General features: G+C 37.0%; 1 protein-coding gene across 1 annotated transcript in view; it reads right to left on the reverse strand.

Moving 5' to 3' along the window:
* Window positions 1–200: 200 nt before the first annotated feature.
* The window catches only part of LOC131075940 (uncharacterized), an 82,374-nt gene continuing 62,606 nt past the window's right edge, over window positions 201–19,968 (reverse strand). Inside the window, exons 4-6 of the mRNA XM_058012916.2 lie at window positions 1,874–2,356; window positions 1,346–1,462; window positions 201–1,255 (exon numbers count right to left, since the gene is read on the reverse strand). Coding sequence (XP_057868899.2) covers window positions 488–1,255; window positions 1,346–1,462; window positions 1,874–2,356 — 1,368 coding nt within the window. The 3' untranslated portion in view covers window positions 201–487. The remainder of the gene's footprint in view (window positions 1,256–1,345; window positions 1,463–1,873; window positions 2,357–19,968) is intronic.

Raw genomic sequence — 19,968 nt, forward strand, 5'->3', positions numbered from 1 at the left:
ATATATATATCCAAATTTATAATTTGAATATCAAAGCCACTAAACCAAATTAAAAAAATCGAAAAGCATTATATTCATACATCTTTCAGACAATACTAACATAAATTTCACAAACATCATTCAAGTTCATGCATCCTAATACATATATCGTTAATTCGACTTGATTGATTTTCCAAGCAGTACAGAAATTCTAAACAATCTACTCTGAAAATCATAAATTTAGTTTACCTTCAAGAAAAATTTATAACCAGGTAAAATCCGGAACGTTTAAATTTAGGCAGTTTCATAAAAATTCACCAGACGGACGGAGATCCCACGGAAGATGCAAATCAACTACCGCATGCAACATCTTAGAAATCCGTGGTAGTAGAACTCAAACAAAATAACATTTTTATGCGAATTAGAACAGACCCGACTGTTTCTAATGCTTCTATGTTACTAAGAAAACAAAATATAAATTCAACCCAGAATGTTCAAGCTCTTGAGTCTACCGGTACAGTGATGAAGAACCACCAAGAGCTCCAGGATATGAGGCAACTCCAGAAACAGATGCCCCTATGTCTGCCCGACGTAGTGCATCCCTCTGTAACAGAGGGTCAGCATAATAGCTTTCAGCAGGAACATCAGCCAATCTCTTTCGATAGTCGAAATCCAGCCCCTGCCGATAAACAGAATCAATATTCGGGTCTAACCTGTTTCTGTACTCAGGTAAACCAACACCAGCCGAGAGTTGATCTACTGGGAGTTGTTTCTGAAAAGCAGAAGCATATGAATCTATAGCCTGTAGACCCGAATATGGATCAGATGCCGTGAGAGGAGCCAGATCTCTGCCACCACCATACCTATACAGGTCCCTTTCAGAAATAACTGGATCAAGCCCATATGCAGATAGTGGAGCCTGAGGATTATGATCAGCATGTACCGTTCTCCTGGCAGCTTCCTCCCGATAGCGTAGTAACTCCCTTTCCCTTTCCATCAACATCATCTCCTCCCTCCTAATTTCCTCTCTCCTTATTTCTTCCCTCCTGAAATCCTCTCTTCGCAATTCTTCCCTCCGCAATTCTTCTCTTCGTAACTCTTCCCTCAGAATTTCATCTCTTCGCAGTTCTTCCCTTACATCACCACCAATATATCCATACTCAGGTAGTAAAGGTGGAGGTGGTCTTACTGGTCTTGGATCCATTTGGATTGGATGTTCAACTGGCGCACGAGCGTCAATTCTTACAGGTCGGAATAACTCAGTGAGCTTCTTCACCTATATATTAAAAGATTTATCAATATCCAAAAATAAAAATAAATATTCATCATCATAATAATTAATATACTGATCAAATATATCATTTACCTGTTGAGGATTAAGCTCAAACTTAAATTTGTTCTTCTCATTGTAGTTATCTTTGATTGCTTTCTTGAAAATATCTTCACCCAATGGTAAGCAGTCTTTATGAATACGAAAGCGAACCTACACAGTTAAGCATTACTGATTAAATAGAATACGGCAAATATCGTTTACTTAGACGAGGCAAAGATTACATTTCTACAAATCGCATGCAAAAAAATCCTGGAAGACGTGTTGATGCCAACAAATTCTACAAGACAATTAAATGCGTTACATACAATTCTCTGAATAACTACTCAATATGTCAAACAAGTAGAACCAAATAGATATATGTAAAGACAGGCAGCATTACTAGCTCCGAAAGTTGGAAAAATACTAGGCAAATTGATACCAACATCTCTTACAATCATTAAGTAACATCTAATAACGCATTGATGTCATCATTTCTAAAAACATAGCATGGCAGACTAGTAGACTAATTTGCGAAAATTTACCTTCCCCGGCTTTAGTCTACAAGAATAGGGTATAACTGACCTGAGCAGGAAATTTGAACCCTCTAAAAGCATCTGGCTCCAAGTTCATAGCTCCAGTAGATGAAGCCTTGTATATACCATACATCATTCTCAGATCAAAATCAAACAAAAATAGTTTCATCCCTGGCTTAACCTTTTCCACAAGATCTTTCTTACTTGGAGGCAAGCCGAAGACACGATATCGAAAACAATCCTGCTTGGTTTTAGAGTTGCACATAAAAATCAGCCCAGCTAGCTTATCCTTACCACTGTCTTCTTCTTTCTTTCCTTGCTGAGGAGCATTTTTTTTGTTATTTTGACTCACATTTTTTGCTGCAGGAGTCTCGGCTGCAACCTTAGCCTCAGGCTTGGGGGTTACCGGTTCATTTTTTGCTTTCGAACCACCTGTGTTGGGGGTTACTGTACTTTTTTCAACACTCCCAGGTGTTTGCTGATCGCTCTTAGATCTCTTCCTGTTCCTTCCTTTCCCCATATTGTTTACTGCCTGAATACATATTCAAGGTGACATAAGATTACCAAAGAAGTAATGCAGACAGTGAATAATCAACATTTACATCAGCAACCATTAACATTAATCTAGACTAAAAATTTAGCATGCTAACTACAAGACTCTAAAACATTTATTCTTAAATATATTTGCATGCACAAGTTACTCAGTAAGCAAAACAGGCAGCGCGGATAATGAAAACAATTCATGTGCATTCAAGCTACCCATGGTAACCACAGTTTAAGTGCTTATAAAATAGCATAAAATGCTGTCAATCAGATGCTATAGTATGTATACGTAAACAACAAATAAGTTAACACTACAAGTAAGCTCAAATGATATTGATTCCCATCTCTCTTCCAGTAAGATGTGAGCTTCACAACGTTGAGAAATATCAAATCACTCAACTCAGACTTGTCACAATCATCACATATGCTTAAAAAGCGAATCGCAAATGAAATTGTAATATAAATTCATTAGGACCACCACTCTTACAATATAGGTACTAATTGACAATTACATATTTCAAACCCCTAAAAGATCATTACTTAAAAAACAAAGAACCTTTACAAATAAAAAATCATTAGTTCAAAAAAATCCTGAACCATAAAATACAACACTGATTAAAAAACCTAATAATGGCAATCTCCATTTACCGAGAGAGGATACAATTGAAAAACCATGTTTTATGGCTAGAAAATCAGAAGCATGCAGCGTCATATAGCAGTAAGAATGTACTAGATACTTTTAGGAACTGCACTCATCAAAACCAAAAATAAAGAGCATGAAAAGAAACCCAACAAACAAGGCACAAACGTCGTTCCAAGACAGTCTTTAAAACACACGAAAAGAAAAATCTATTAGAAATAGAATTCTATATGCCTTCAAGATGGCCAGAAATTTACAGTATATCCAGCCAAACATCAACAGAAAAGGTCTGAAAAGTACTATATGCCTAAATTAAATTTGAAAGGGTTTCAGTGATAAATGCATAAAGCATTTTGTAAGTCAGTTCATGGCTCAGATTCTAGAGATTCTTAAAAAAAGAGTAGAAAATTGAAAAAATATCATTCAACACTCGCTAGCGCAAATGGTGAGGGGTTTGAACCGATTTAAACACAGCGTCTGATCTAATCTAAAGGGCAACGTGCACTAAAAATCAGGCAATTTATTAAAGCAAACAAAACAGACCCTATCACCAAATTAATGAATAGCAAAAAAGAGTAGAGTTTAAATTTCGATCCAAGAAACCACATTTAAACATCTGAAAGTTTCATACGGCCACTAACCATATTGACGTATCTTCGCCGAAAGAAGCCAACCATAAACAACCAAAATCAGATTGAACAAAGCATACAACTTTTTTTTTAGAAAACAAATCTTCAAACAGAACAGACACAAAATAAAACGATATAACCCCATCATTGTAAAAAAGAAAACTAAGATTTAAACAAAGACAGCTAACTGGACGATAACCTTTCCATAGGTAAACAACTAAATGAGGGTTTCAACATACCCCCAAGCTGATAACAGCGCATAAATATCATGTGCAAAGCTTATATTACAGGTTTCCGCAGGCACGGAAAATGATAAACTCAATAAATCCAGAAAAAAGACATACCGATATAAAAGCACGTACTGAAATTCAAGATCGATAATTCCCACTGAAACCCTAACTCAGCAAATAGCAAAACCAAATAATCCCTAAAACGGAAAAAGAAGGCAAACGAAACCGGACAGTATACAAATAAAAGCTAAAAGAAACTTAAAAAAAAATGCAAACCCTAAAACAAGCGGATATTTCATCCGACAGAGTCTCAAACCCTCAAGAAACCCTCACAACAACAAAATCACTCATTTAAATAGTTTTCATAAACTTCAAAAAATGGGTTATAGAGCCCGCAAACTCACCTGCGAAATGAGCTTCTCAGATTTGTAAGGCACTCAGTAAAACCTCGGCCTTTCCTCACACACCTTGAAAAATGCCGCCTCTGCTTAAAATGAAGGCAGGAGGGAACCAATATAGTGGTAAAGCGCAAAGGATAAACGAATCCAACGGTCAGAATCCTCCCAATGTCAAGTGGCCGTCCGATCGTCGACACGTTTGTCGAAGCCTTGGTTGGAGCCTCACTTAAATTGGAACACCTTCCAGATATTCATAAAACCCTAAATTTCCTTTTCTGTTATTTATAACGAGCGATTTTGCTTTGATTTATTGGCAATAAAAAGGCCGACCATTTCAGTAGTTGTTACTGTTTTTCCAGAAGTAAAAATTGATAATTTCATTCCCCATAGTGTTGTATACCCATTTGTGGTATTGTTTAAATTGTCTCCACATTTAGGCCCAAGGTCCCATGCTCATGGAACCTTCCACTTTTCCATTCATAAAAAACTCCTAAAAGGATTGGGTAAACTTTCAACTATAAGAAATTTTTTTTTTTAATATAATTTGACAATAATTGTTTTTTTCTAATATAATTTGACAATAATTCAAAGCTTTAGATGTAAGTTTATAATCTTCCCATGTGCCCTTTTTCCTTATGTTTTGGTTCTAATTTTATTAGGGAGGAGTATGAATATAATAATTACTTTACCAACTACACACTGAAGGGAGGGCGGAGTATAAATATAATAATTACTTTACCAACTACACATTGGAGGGAGGGCAAAGAACTACTCGTCTCGGCTGGGAGATTCTTGCCCTAAAATTCTATGGGACTACTCCCATACTCTAGCATGTTCGGTTTAAAGCTATGATTGAGAGAGGTGGAAGTTGGAATCGAGGTTCCTACATTGGTTTCATTACTAATATTCTTGTGTATTCATCACTTTATATTTATTTATTATCATTTTCGTTACATTTGTAGGTGAGGATTTCACCTAGATCACTTTAATGGTCATAAATATAATTTTTTGTTTTCTAAACTCAAATTTTAAATGTGTTTGTTAACATCCATTCGTCTCGGCTGGGAGATTCTTGCCCTAAAATTCTAAGGGACTACTCCCCTACTCTAGCATGTTCGGTTCAAAGCTATGATCGAGAGAGGTGGAAGTTGGAATCGAGGTTCCTACATTGGTTTCATTACTAATCTTCTTGTGTACCCATCACTTTATATTTATTTATTATCATGTTCGTTACATTTGTAGGTGAGGATTTCACCTAGATCACTTTAATGGTCGTAAATATAATTTTTTGTTTTCTAAACTCAAATTTTCAATGTGTTTGTTAACATCCATTCCACTAATAGTTGTGAGCAAACCTAATACACAATTGTGTTGATTTATGTGTTTAGTTATTGTGTTTAAAAACACTCAATCCCTCATTTGTAACCCGCTCCTCCCCCCCCCCACACACACAAACGTGTGTGTGTGTGTGTGTGTGTGTATATATATATATTAGAGAGAGAGGGGGAGAGAGAGAGATCTACTTTACATTTATTTTCTAGTGCCATCACCCTAATTTATATTATTTTGTTGTCTTGGATCTTTTGCTTAGATTCGTAAACTTAATCCATTAGGGTATAACCAAGCAAAACTTGACCCTCACAATCTAATAGATTCCTAAAGGTATTTTTTAAAATCGCATAGTCTTATACAAATCGAAACAATAAAAATCAAGGCAAACAACTCGCAATCTACAAAATTGTTCTAGATCAAGTACATAAGTGATAGGTTCACTTCCACACATTAAGACCAATTATACTTGCAAAAGTGAATACAAATAGTGTAATGAAATAACTCGCACAAGAGAGAATATGATATGAAATATATTACATATACTTGATAACAATATGTCACTTCGGTGGGCTAACCTCCTAATCAACTTCGAGGGGGCACCCTCAAATAATCTTCTGTAACACAATAGTCAACATGATAATTTAACATATACAGACTATATATACCATAATTATTGACATACACGATAACATATAATCCCTAGGGTGACTGGCACAACATATAATACCTAGGCTGACCTAATAAGAATATTAAAATGATAATAAGACCAAATTAAGAGTTGAGATAGCCATAAACTAGCTACTAATAACCCAATACACACTATAAGGTTAAGGCCATAACGTTTTCCCCTTCAAAAAAACATTGTCCCCAATGCTAACTTTTTATTTTCCTTCTTTTTCATCTCTTTTTTATTGCTTTCGCTTTTTCTTCTTTTGCTACTTCTTGTTCTCAGTCTCACTCTTGCTCTTGCTCTTGTTCTACTTTTTTTTTCATGCATTCTTGTTCAACTACTTATTACTGTTCTTTTTATTTTTCTTATTTTTCTTTTTCTTGCTACTTTTTGATGTGAAGAAGTTTCCCAAAAATAATATTGCAATAAATCACATAAATAAAGTCCAAATACTCAAATTTTTACTCTAGCTAACCGATGCCAAAATAACAATTACCCAAAAAAAAATCCACGAAAATAGCTTATTTTTAGCCTTGAGAGAAAAATTATTAGAAACCCTAATTATGCAATATATCGCTTATTTCTACTTCAATTCTTCTAAAATTAAAAAATGCCTCAATGAATTCTTGAAACCCCCTTAAAAAATCAACAAAAATTCACCCAAATCTGAGAAATATGACCTTCCCTATTTTTTTTAATAGTTTAATAGCTACCAAGGGGCAACACCCATTATATTGATGATAAAAGTTTTATACATTGTTTTCCCAAGAAGAGTTGAACAGAGAACTAACAGATTCAATACCCTTGTACAACAATATTTAACTAGCTTGTTATAAAGCCCGTAAGTTTAACAAAATTGGGCATACTACACTACTGACTTCATAAACCCTATACATCCATACATTTTACCAATAATTGTCGATATTTTTAGTAGCCCATATACCACAAAATTGGGCATAGACATACATTACATTAATTTCAAAATTTACCCATAGACCCAGCCATTCATCCTCCAAGTTCTCTACACCATCGTCCTCCAGCTCTCACATCCTCCGAGTTGCAACCGCCCTTGCCACCATCAGACATTCCATGCCACATATGAGGTGCATCGGAGAAGTCGCCACCTCATCCACATCACTGAAGTCATTTGGCACCCATTCTTCACCACAACCTAAGCCCCACACATTGTCTGGCGATACCTCCCCATTATCATTCACTCCAATGTCCATGCACCTACATACCCTACTCCTCCACATATCTCCTCAACCACCCATCTTCGAATCCAACCATAATATCGGAAATGCACAAGAGGCACACAGTATTTTGGTTCTTCTTCCCCCAACTGTGGCTCCAGGGTTTGGACAATCATGTACTTCTTAACCTCCACACCCCTACCGTGTGACATGTAGTAGTACTGCAGCAATGGAATGTGGAGATTGCCATCCACATTGTCTAATGTTGCATCTATTTCCCCAAGAAAGGCATGTTGAAAGACCATTTGGCTAACATTCTTAGCTCTAGCCTTGCTTACCCCCATATAAATTAGCATTGCTAAAAACATTCCATGGATATCTAAATTAACCCTATATTGGTGATAAGACCTCAAAAACTCCTCCCCAAGCACTTTTTTAGTGGCAAGCAAAACCAAGGGATGCCTTGTCACCATGATAGAAAGCATACGCATGTTTGTAACCTACCCCAGGAAGGACATTTGGTGTTTCGTTGCCTCAAAGAGTATAGGTGTGCCCATACTTATTTGCCACAAATCTTCTCAACTTGAATGAGACAGATCTAGGTTACAAAGCCCTCAACATTAATGAACTAATTGTTCACCCATAAATATAGCCGCCCACAACTTGTATTTATGATGCCACCCAAAATGGCAATAATGACTTAATCTGTCATAATTGTCATCCATAGCTTTAGCAATAAAATCACCTCTTATGCCAACCAATTTCCCTTGTGCGACTTGCTTATAATGAAGTGTGGTTTGACTATCCACATTTAAAACATCGGTCCTCATCGGTTGCCTCATTTCATCCCTTGAAGATGTCTCCATTTGTCCATTCTGCATTGAATATATTAGTCATCATTAAAGGTTTTGGAAGTTTATTCCTTCTAACCTTAAATTCTCATAATTGGGAGTTGTCCTTTATAAGTAATACAACTAGGCCTTCCATCTGATAATTGCCACATTTCCTCATCCTACTAACATTATTTTATGTCAGTCAAGTCTACCTAGCTCTTCTCCTCTACATATTTTGCCCACTCATCGTCGCCTCCTTTACCAATTTGTCTTCTAGATCATTCCCCTGTCTATATATGCGGTTTATCTTAAATTCCTCTAGATTATCCAACATGCTTTTAATTGGTCGGAGCCACTGATTCAACACCCAATTTGGAGTTTTGTTCTTTGAAATGGCATTCATAGTGATTAAAGAGTCCCCTTTAGGTGAATTTGCTTTGCTCCCAGCTCAACTCCCAATTCTAAGCCTCTCATAGCCGCATGGAATTTTGCAATGTTATTTAAAATTTGACCTATATAGTTCATTGTCTCTTTTAGGATTTGGCATGTCTTGTCTCTTGCCACACATCCAATGCCACTTGGACTTAGATTGCAAATTGACACTCCATCAAAGTCTATTTTGATCCAACCTGGATTTGGTGCACACCATCCCATTTCGGCCGTACATCTATTTTTCATATCCCTACTAAAAGGCCCAAATGTACTTTGAATAATTAGGCCTACATATACCTTCTTCATCCAGTCTTCCTAAAAATTTGGTGAAAAGTTGTCGGGACCATGGCGCCCGGAGTGCACATGGTCCCGGACATTTTTCCCGAAATTTTAGGAGCGCGATCCAATCATAAAATAAAGCTTAACCCCAAGAAATTGGTGGGATATTCAATCTCTAGGTCGGCCAAAAGTTGAAATTAAGACCTAGGGTTTCATATATAAGAGCTCTCTTTCTTCATTTGAAAGGATGGGGGAAAATTTGGTTTCAAGGACCTTCTATGCAGCGAAAGAGCAAATCTTTGAAGACTTCAATAACATTCAACATCCATCCATCAAGCATTCATCAATTTCATTCATTTAGGGCTTGGGAGACATTGAAGAACAATAGGAGATTACCGACTGAAGATTGGCTTGTACTCCTCCCTTGAGGGTTGGGTATGATTTCATGTTGTTTTCATGTCTTTGCATAAGCTTCAATATATCCTTTATTCATGCTTTAGATCACTTTGCATCTTGATTTAGAGCATTTACATTATCATTTACAAGTAATTAGGGTTTACTTTCTAGGTTGCTCTAATTTGCTTTCTTGCATTTAAGGACCTTGCACACACACTAGGTCTGCACACACAATACATTTTACAATACAACTTGGCTATTCGTGGAGGTGGAAATCACTGAAGCGGGGGTTTGACTAAGGCAAAACCCTATATAGCCGCCCATACCCTTTTCAGATATAAGTGCAGGTTTCGAGACTCGGACGACGCAGCAGGTGACAGATCCGGGAAAAGCAGGTCAAGATAGCACTCCACACCAAATTGCAGAGCAAAAGACCAGGACAGGGGCGTGGGGCGCCCTGGTCCTGCCAGGACAGGGGCGTTGGGCGCCTTGGTCCCTAGGACAGGGGCGCTGGGGGCCCTGGTCCTCCTGACAGACAGCATTTTCAGCATTTTTGACAGCTTTTCCAGAGTGCAAAAACAGCAGTTTTCGGAGCAATTTCAGGGGCAGAATCAGGACAGTGGCGCCCGCGCCCCCGTCCCGAACATTTTCACTCAGATTTTAACACCGGGTACGCATTTACATTCTTGTCTTGTCCTTGTGTTTACAGCTTTCCGCTTTCCATTGTTTAAGTTCAATTCTGCAATCTTGTTATTAGTTCATACTTGCACTTTGGGGTTAGGGATTGAACTTGCATCATTCTATCTATCATTTGCAACAAAGGAATAGAAATCCTAATAGGTAGCCCGTGGCTCTCTCTCTTCCACAAAAAGAAGTAGCCAATTGTGTGATACCTCTAGGCTCTTCGTATTCCACAAATGTGTGATTGAAGGTGAGATTAGGGCATGTTTGCTTAGTGTCACTTTTTCCCCCACACACCCCCAAGAATCATTCCAGAAAGAAGCTTTTTGTCCATTTCTAACTTAACAAGTGACATGTTTCGTACTGATGTCTCTACACTCCATCACACAATTCCATATGGTTGAACCCCTCAGTGGATCCAAAGTTGTAAGGATTTGATTAGGCTCATTTGAATCCAAGGATTTGTTTCTGAGAATTCTCACCCATCTTTGATCCCCATCAGTGCAAATTTTCCAAACCAGCTTAGCTCCCATTGCAAGATTCATGATAGTTGTCTGATACCCGTTCAACCAGCCTCCTTGGGACACAAATCTTATCCAAGGCAATTAAGGATAATTTGTTCTCCTCGCCTGAGCCGCTCCATAAGAATTTCCCCATAACTTGGATAAGGTCTTCTTCTGCAACTTTTAAAAGTTTGGGACATGCCATCAAATAAATAGGGATGGTAGATAAAGACAAGTTATATCATGATTAATCTTCCCGCTAAGGATAGTAGATGATTACCTTTCCAAGACTCCATTTTATTTTTGCAGTTGTTGATCAAACTCTCCCAATAATCTATCTTGTTTATTCTCGCAAAAAGAGGCATTCTCGAAAAAGCTACCCAAAAAGTTTGCCACCCTCAAGTTTAGAATTCTTGACAAAGCTCGTTGCAATTTGGGTTGTGTATTAAGGAAAAGACTTCTAATTTTCTCCAGTTTATACTTTGCCCTGCTGCCACACAATAGTATCCAAAAATGTTTTGATCATTCTAGCTTCCCTTCAACTTGATTCTTGAAAAAGTATCGTGTTATCTGCAAACTGCAGATGAGTATTTGGCTAAATCCCATTGGCAACACTCACTCCATGTCGGCTACCATCTCTTTTGAGTTTCGCAATGCATCTGTCAAGTGCCTCCCATGATGATAAAGAGGAAGGGGGAGAGTTTGCAAACACAACAAATGAATATTGAATACCAAAAAAAACCCTTGCCACTGGAACCCAAAACAAAGTACTAATGTAGCCTACATCTTGATTCATCATGTATATAAGCATACTTGCCCTAACAAAATAGTCAACAAAGGAACCTACCAACCAATAAATTCCATTTAATCCATGCTGATCAACAAACTCTTCCTACGTAATACCAGTTTCCAAATACAACAAATGGATATTGAATATTGCAAAAACAATCAAGAAAGGTGCATACTGACTAGAAAATTCCATTCAATGATTGGTAATCGATCACTTTGTCCTTCACACCGATTTTGGAAAGCTTTGACACAGTTTTCATTTCAAAACCTTTTATCAACCAATTATCGAAATCATAAAACCCCTGGACATGCATTATCTAATTAAGTCTTTTGTTCAGGCTTAATTTTGAATATGCCCCTAGAGGAAGAAAAGAAACCATGGGCAACGCCATTCACCAAGACGGAGAACTTGGGAGTCGAGATGAAACTTCCAACCCACTTGATCCAAAATTCCCCTAAACCAAATTTCTCAAGCACCTTTATTAAAAATTGTCTATCAACGAAATCATAAGCTTTCATAATATCCAGCTTTAGGAACATGTAGGCCTCTCTCATTTCCTCGTCGAGTGTATTGTTTCATGTACAATTATTATGCCCTACACAATTGACCTACCCGAGGCAAACCCACTATGTTCATCTGAAATGATGTTTTTAAGAATCTCTATTAGTCTATTGGAAATGATTTTATTAACAATTTTGTGTATTGTGTTGCATAGGGCAATGGGTTTGAAATCACCCATTTCCTGAGGACATTTCTTTTTTCATATAAGAGCTAGGAATGTATGATTTAGGGCTCCCAACATTGTCATCTTCCTCTTGGATTCCTCAACCGCTAGTGTCAACTCGTCACCAACCATGTCCCAATATCTTTGAAAGAAAGTAGTCAGAAAACTATTTGGGTTTGGGGCCTTGTCAGGGTTGAGCTAGAATGTAGCAAGCTTAGCTTCCCCCTTACCAATCCATTTAAACAACATTTCATTTTGCTATGCACTGATGATTGCTACAATAAAGTCTAAAATATGATCTCTTATATCTCTATGCATTTGTGTCTCATTATTCAGAATGGCCTCAAAGAACCTGATAGCTTCTACATTTACATCATCAATGTTTTGTGTTATACCCCCATTCTCTTTCTTGATCTCTGAAATTCTATTTCTACTTCTATTTGCTATAGTTGTTTTGTGGAAGAATTTGGTATTCCAATCCCCTTCAACCATGTTTCTCTTGATTTTTGTCTCCAGAAATATTCTTCCCTTTTTAATATTTCACTTAATTCCTCCTTCAATGCTTTCTCTGACTTGTATTCTACTCTCCCCATCCCTTCTTTGATTACTTTCTCATTAAGTGCTCCCAGTTCTTGTTCTACTCGTCCTTTTTCAGCAAATATATATTTTTAAGATGTGCTTTGTTCCACTCTTTAAGCTTGGTTTTGATATACTTCAATTTATTACTAGTCTTATAAAGGTATGATTTATTGCCAAGATTGATCTCATTCTACCATTCTACAATTAGTTATCATCTCTTGTCCACATACTTTCAAATTTAAAGGGGTTTACATCAAGAGGGTCATTAGGAGTCATTATAAGTTGTATCGAGAAATGATATGACCCTGTAAGTGGTAGCATTGAGGCCTCATGTATTATCCCATGTTGCCTCCAATCTCTACTTAACAAGAATCTATCAAATCTTTCAGCTATATTGGTAAAGCCACACCTTCTATTTGTCCATGTGAATATTCCATTTTTAGGGATTATGTTCATTAATCGATTGTTGTCTACAAAGTTTTGGAAATCTCGATTCACAATCATGTCTCTACATACCCCCTACTTCTCATGGACATTTAAAGTTGCATTAAAATCCCCAGCAACAATTCCTTTCTCTCCTCTTCTATTTTCTAGACTCATAGCGAATTTGTTGTCACAATTCCCTTTTGTTAGGAATTGTGGAGACAGACCCATATACATTTATTATGAAAAATTTATCATTGTTCTGCGGTATAGTAAACCTTATAGTGATCCAATTTCTCCCCTTCTCCAAAACTTCCCCTTTAACTACCAAACAATTCTAGAGAACCCCAATTCCCCTAGAGGCTCCCTCTGCCTCAATAAAGTGCCCTGACCATTGTCTCCAAACCCTCATTTTCCTAGAAACATTCTCTATGTTCCATTTTGTTTCTTGAAGTAGCCATATATCACTTTTTGCTTCATCTATTTAGCACATCATCGAGTGCCACTTGTCAGGGGTGTTTAAGCCCCTGACATTCCACATTATGATCCTCATTACCCCTAGGGAAGGCTGACACCTGTCTTAAGTTTTGCCTAGCTTGCGACACCAACTTTGCTTTATTGGTTTTAGGTCCTCTCTTGCCCTTTGGTTTCATATATGGGTTTTTAAGTTTAGAGTGAGTTAGCTCAAAGCTCATTTCTTCAAAGACTCCTTCCTCCTCTCCACCTTCCTCATCTTGCAAATCTGTTTCATAATCATCCTCGAAATCTAATAGTGTGTCATCCAACTTAAATTGTTCTTTGACTTTCTCTTGCCCTGTCCCTCTCTCCCCACCAATCTCCCCACCCTTTTTGATGGGATCCTCAATGCATTTCCTTATCAATTATATTTCCAATAGTGGCTCACCTATGTCTGGCACATTTGCTTTCTCATTATTTTTCAGATCTGCTTGAGAATTCATTCTTTCTTCTTTATGTCATTCAATTGTAAGTTGCTTTTTGTTGCTCGATTTTGAATGCAGAGAAATTGTTTCTTTTAATAGCTTTTGTAGATTTTCTTGCTCATCACAAGCACAAGGGCCAGTTGCCATCGAAAAAAGGGGAATATTTGAGGGTGCATCTATTTCATTTTGTGAGATATTTCATCCATGATGTAGTTTCCTCATCTTCACATTAATCTCCTTGTCATTGTCCATACCCACAACATTCTTACCCTTATCATTTGGTTCTTTAGGAGTAGTAATCAGGGTTTTCTGGGGTGTATCTGATATGTGTGCATTCGATGTCGAAGCCATAAACACTTTCCCCATAATGCATCGGCACTCTCGAACCCGTGATTATTTCCAATCATCAAATTTCTTGCATCCACTATCCACCTCCACATATATCCTTTCAATCACCCCTAGTTTGCCAAAGAATATGTCTTTTTCCACTCCAATGAAATTGTCTATTTCTTCCCCAATGTGTTTGATCACCTCCATGGACCAATACTCTGATGGTAGACTATCCAATCTAATTTATTTAGGGGAATACTGAATAATGTGTTGCCTTGGATTGAAGTTCGGTTCTCAATCCATTAGATAGAAGCTCTATCCTTTAAAGAAGAAAAGGTTCTTCTCCAAGATTTCCTTTTTCAATGCGTTATTGATGCATTCAATCACAAAAAAAACCTTCAGAAAGGGATTTGACACTTACCTGGCCACCGAAATTAATTTGCCACTAGTTTGCAATGTGTTCCATAGGACATTTAGGTCCAAACCATTTCATGAAGAACATGCAACTCCTCATATGCTCGCAAACCTGATCCAGCAATTTCCTAAGGATCACCATGGCTTTGCATTTAGGATCGAACAACTCAATTTTTTGATCTAGGGTTTGGCTATCATCGGTTGATTTAGGCTCACTCTGGATATTCGTTGTCTCCAAATTGGGGGCCACTAGTTTCCTTTTTACCCATTGATTTCTTGATCTTCTTGCCTCCTCATTCCAATCATTCCCCGATCACCAATTTTCTTTAAAATCTGCCATACTTCTTCAGATTTGCCTGAACATCACATTCCTACCAAATCTCGACCTTCCTTGCACCCTCCAATTGCACCAACCATGATCCCAGGCATGTTATATTCCTAGATTTCAGGTGAAAGTGTGATTCCATCGCATGCATGGAAGGTCAAGTCAGTGGCAACCATTCTGCTCCCTACAAATGAATCTCTTGTCTGTTCCAGCACTTATGCCTCCAAGATCCATTCTCATACACCCATTGTGGGCAATAATCCTAATTGTGCTTCTCTCACTTTGTTTTGCCTTCCACCTCAGTATCGAAATCCACATATGCCCATTTGTGTCCTTCTAAATCACATGTCTTTTTTCATTACTCCTCCAACTTGCTCGCCATTTTTTATGGTTTAATAGATGTTATTGTTTATCTTCCTCGAACTAATTGTACGACTCTAATTTCTCTTAAACAAATGATTATAGACACATAAATATATTATTGAAACTCTTTAAACATTATGAAAAAAAAATGCCCAAGTCTAAGAGATATCTTCTTCCCGATAGAAAACCTAATTCTACAATAAAGCACTTAGTTTGGCTCCAATTTCTCTATAAAAAAAGTTGGAGGAGACGTCATATTCCCACCTGACTTCCTAATCGTAACCTTAAATAATAACCACATACACAATTAATTATGACAAGCTAACCCAATATTATGTAGTAAACATTGGCAAAAAAAATAATCATTTGAAGGAGGTCGACCCAAATATAGATCAATTATGACTATTTAAAAGAGAAAGGGGTTGACTCAAACTAATTGAGGGGTTCACTAGATTAAGGGCAATCTCTATAAAAATATAATAATAATCATTTATTTAAGGGCTCTTTGAAACTCTGCTACATAATCCTTCACCTTACCCTTTTGTTTTAAAGGTGCTAGTTTTCTAAAATGAATTTTGAGGTTTGTTCTATCAAATCTCTCAATCGACCTCTAATTGAATTATTATATGGTACACATAGAGTAAGCCCTTAGGTCACTACTCCATGCTACCACCATTTGTGACCTACTCCCTCCAAATGCAATGTAGCCATGTAACTATGCCCTTCCTAACGAACTACATGTCCCATTAAGATTGTGGATCGTGACCTTCCCCAAACAATGTTGAATGTCTTTTCTTTAATCATACACTTCCCAAATCCATAAGAAATATCAACAAAGGAACCCATCTTTGAACTTCTTTCAACCATCTATCTAAACATCTTCCCAAATCTATTCTTCCATCATTTCCTCTATCTATTTTGGGTCCTTATGTCCCAAATTTCAATTTTCCTCTATCTCTTCATCACTTCTCGAGTTGTGTACCAACACTCATCCTGAATACATTTCCATCTATCCTCACACAAATCTTCAAACATTCTATCTATTATCCAACACCTCTTTTCTATCCTTCAATCCCTATCATTCAATCCTTTACATAAATCTTTCATCTGTGAAATAGGCATTTGTGTCATTTTGTCACATACTTGCCCATGCTCGAATCTCATGTTCAGTCCTTTTCCTAGATATATATTCATGAAATGCTTCAAAATCTGAGGTCGTTCCTCTTTAACATTTTCTTTTGGTTGGGATACACACTCAATCCAAAAAAGAACCACTTATCATATCTTGGTACTGACATCTTTTGATTACTATATCTCATACGCTTAATCAATTGCTCTAAATCATTGTGATCTCTTAGTTGAAGACATGGCTAGTGAAAAATCTAAAATCTTGCTTCAACACCACTGTAATTATCAGACCCATGTAAGTTTCATCACTTACAAGCCAATGCAAGAAAAATAAAGAGCAAAAAGAAATATCAAAAGAATGAGCAAAAAAATGAATATCAAGAAAAGCAAAATGCAATGAAATGCAATATCAAAATGCTTGGCTATGGGAACATGCAAATAACTCCATCGGGGCTATGGACGCCTGGCTTGCAATGGAGCAATATTTGTGAGATTACAACGATAACCTCGTCGGGGCTATGGATGCTCGCTAGCAGCGAGGCTCTATCCAGGATGCTTTTGAAGTCAAGGTAACTCATGTAGCTAGCCCGGTTGGATTCTAATGATTACAATGATCATATGAGCTGGAATGAACCCACTTGCACACACATGGGTAATCAAAGACTAAGTACCTTGATCCAGTTTGGCATTCTTCTTCCCTTTTGAGTCTACTTCCCAGTTGCTAGAAATGTTCAGTTGAATTTTTCGGAGGTTCCAAGTGTGGGTTGGGTCTCTATCTTTGAAAAGTTCAGGAACACTTATTCAGATGGTGCTAAATACTGTGACAGTCTTACATATTGCCTTTTTGCAAATGGAAACCTCTATGCTTGGGGAAAAAGTTCATCCACTCTATTCTTCCTACCATATCTCTCATTATCCTTCCTCCAATATCTATCTATCCTATCTATTCATTGCTTCTATCATCCAGTGCTATCTACGATCTTGCTTCACTTCATCCATATCCCTTATCCTATCTATTCATTTCTTCTATCATCCAATGCTATCTACGATCTTGCTTCACTTCATCCATATCCCCTACCCTATCTATTCATTGCTTCTATCATCCAGTGCTATCTAAAATCTTTCTACACCTTATCCATATCCTATAATCTATATCCCCTATCCTATCTATTCATTGCTTCTATCATCCAGTGTTATCTACAATCTTTCTACACCTTATCCATATCCTCTAACCCATATCCCTTATCATATCTATTCATTGCTTCTATCATCCAGTGCTATCTACGACCTTGCTTCACTTCATCCATGCCCTCTAATCCATATCCCTTATCCTATCTATTCATTGCTTCTATCATCCCGTGCTATCTACGATCTTGCTTCACCTCATCCATATCCTCTAATCCATATCCCTTATCCTATCTATTCATTGCTTTTATCAGCCAGTGTTATCTATGATCTTGCTACACCTCATCCATGTCCTCTAATCCATATCCCTTATCTTATCTATTCATTTCTTCCATCATCTATCACTATCTATGATCTTGTTTCTCCTATCCATATCCTATCTCTACCCATATCCCCTTTTCCATCCTTGATCTTGATCAAAACTATGGACACAAAAAATCCATTTCCACCTCAATGGTTCAGTCATCCATTCATAATATTCCTTGTCTTGCTATACATTGGGGCAACCAAATACATTTTTCTTCTAATCCAAAAATAAAAAAATAAAAAAATAAATAAGTCAAAATATCCAAAAAATAAAAAATAAAAAATCGACGAAATCAAATCAAAAGCATGAAAGCATGGACCATCCATCAAATGAATTCAACAATAGAAAAAGTCTCAAAGTCTGCAATCAAACTGATCACATGTCTTGTTAATCAATTCATTACTCGAAATCTATCAACATCAACATGTCTTATACAAGGATAGGTACACTCGAAACCTGACAGATCGGTCTTATACGAGGTACTCACTCTTTGAAACCAAACATTCTTATCAATCATCGAGTCTTGATAATCAATCCATCTATCAACATCAACATCAAGATGTCTTATACAAGGATAGGTACACTCGAAACCAAACAGATCAATCTTATACAAGGTACTCACTCTTTGAAACCAAACATTCTTATCAATCATCGAACAAATCAAAACAATGACATAGATCATTATGACTGCTGGATTTTATTCTAGTAGCCTTATCTTTATCAATTGATGGCAGTACATGTTTCACAGATCATGTTGTACATATCATATCCACCCATTTAAGCCATCACCAAAAATTCACAAATGCTTATCAATCCTAGACGTACTTAGCGTAGTAACTGTCCTTGGTTTATCTGAATCAGTTATCCAAATCGTATCCCACCATGGCTTGGTGATCAGTGTACATATCCATATCGAAGTAGTATCAACAACAAGGGGCAAAATTCCGACCTCGTTGGGGGCATTTCACCTTCAAGATTTTCAATATCAGACCAAACACATAGCAAGACAACAAGGATCAAAACAACCAACAAATGACAAACGACAATGCAAGAAGGATGGACATCACAGACTTGAACTGATTTCAACTGAACAAAGATCTATTTGCAAGATGTTTTATTTGACAAGAGTAGATTTCAAATAGCATGCATGCTTACTTATGGTTGTTAATTTTTGCTTATCATATCTCCTAAGTAACTCGAGGATGTCTCAACGACTAGAGAAGCAAGGAAGGAATGTGATGTTTTATTTGTCTACTATAAGTGAGTGAAGTGTTCTATCATACAAATTTGTCTTACGACGTGATCAGGTAGCATATCACTGAAGACATTTCAGATTTGTATGGGACAAAGGTTAACTCTTGTCTGTTTACGCAAGCAACACTCAGGGCATCTTGGTTCAATTATACCTCGACGCTTGTGTCATCTTGCAATATCAAAATCCATGTAAGTTATACTCGAGTCATTATGGTTCAATTATACCCTGATACTTGTATCAACTTTCAACAAATCAAGGCTCGATGATGAAAACAAAGGAAGCATTGCCACTTTGATCACAATAGATGGCAACATTGAGAACGAGAATGCATATTAAGCTTTGCATTAGCTGCACATCATTATCATCTTAATCTTGCATTAGGTTGCACATCATTTTTAATCTTGCATTTAGTTACACATCATTATCATTATCATTATCATACATCTCATTTTCAAGATACATCTCACATCTCATAAATCAAAGCAATGCATCATCACATTTTCGCTTATCAAAATCATGAATCATACATTCACATCATATAATTGAAATCAAGAGCATTTATCTAAGCACCACATCATCCTCATAGACTCTCATATCAAAACATAATGCATATCATTCATC

The sequence above is a fragment of the Cryptomeria japonica genome, chromosome 9, assembly GCF_030272615.1.
Source record: "Cryptomeria japonica chromosome 9, Sugi_1.0, whole genome shotgun sequence".
Classification (NCBI taxonomy): Eukaryota; Viridiplantae; Streptophyta; class Pinopsida; order Cupressales; family Cupressaceae; genus Cryptomeria; species Cryptomeria japonica.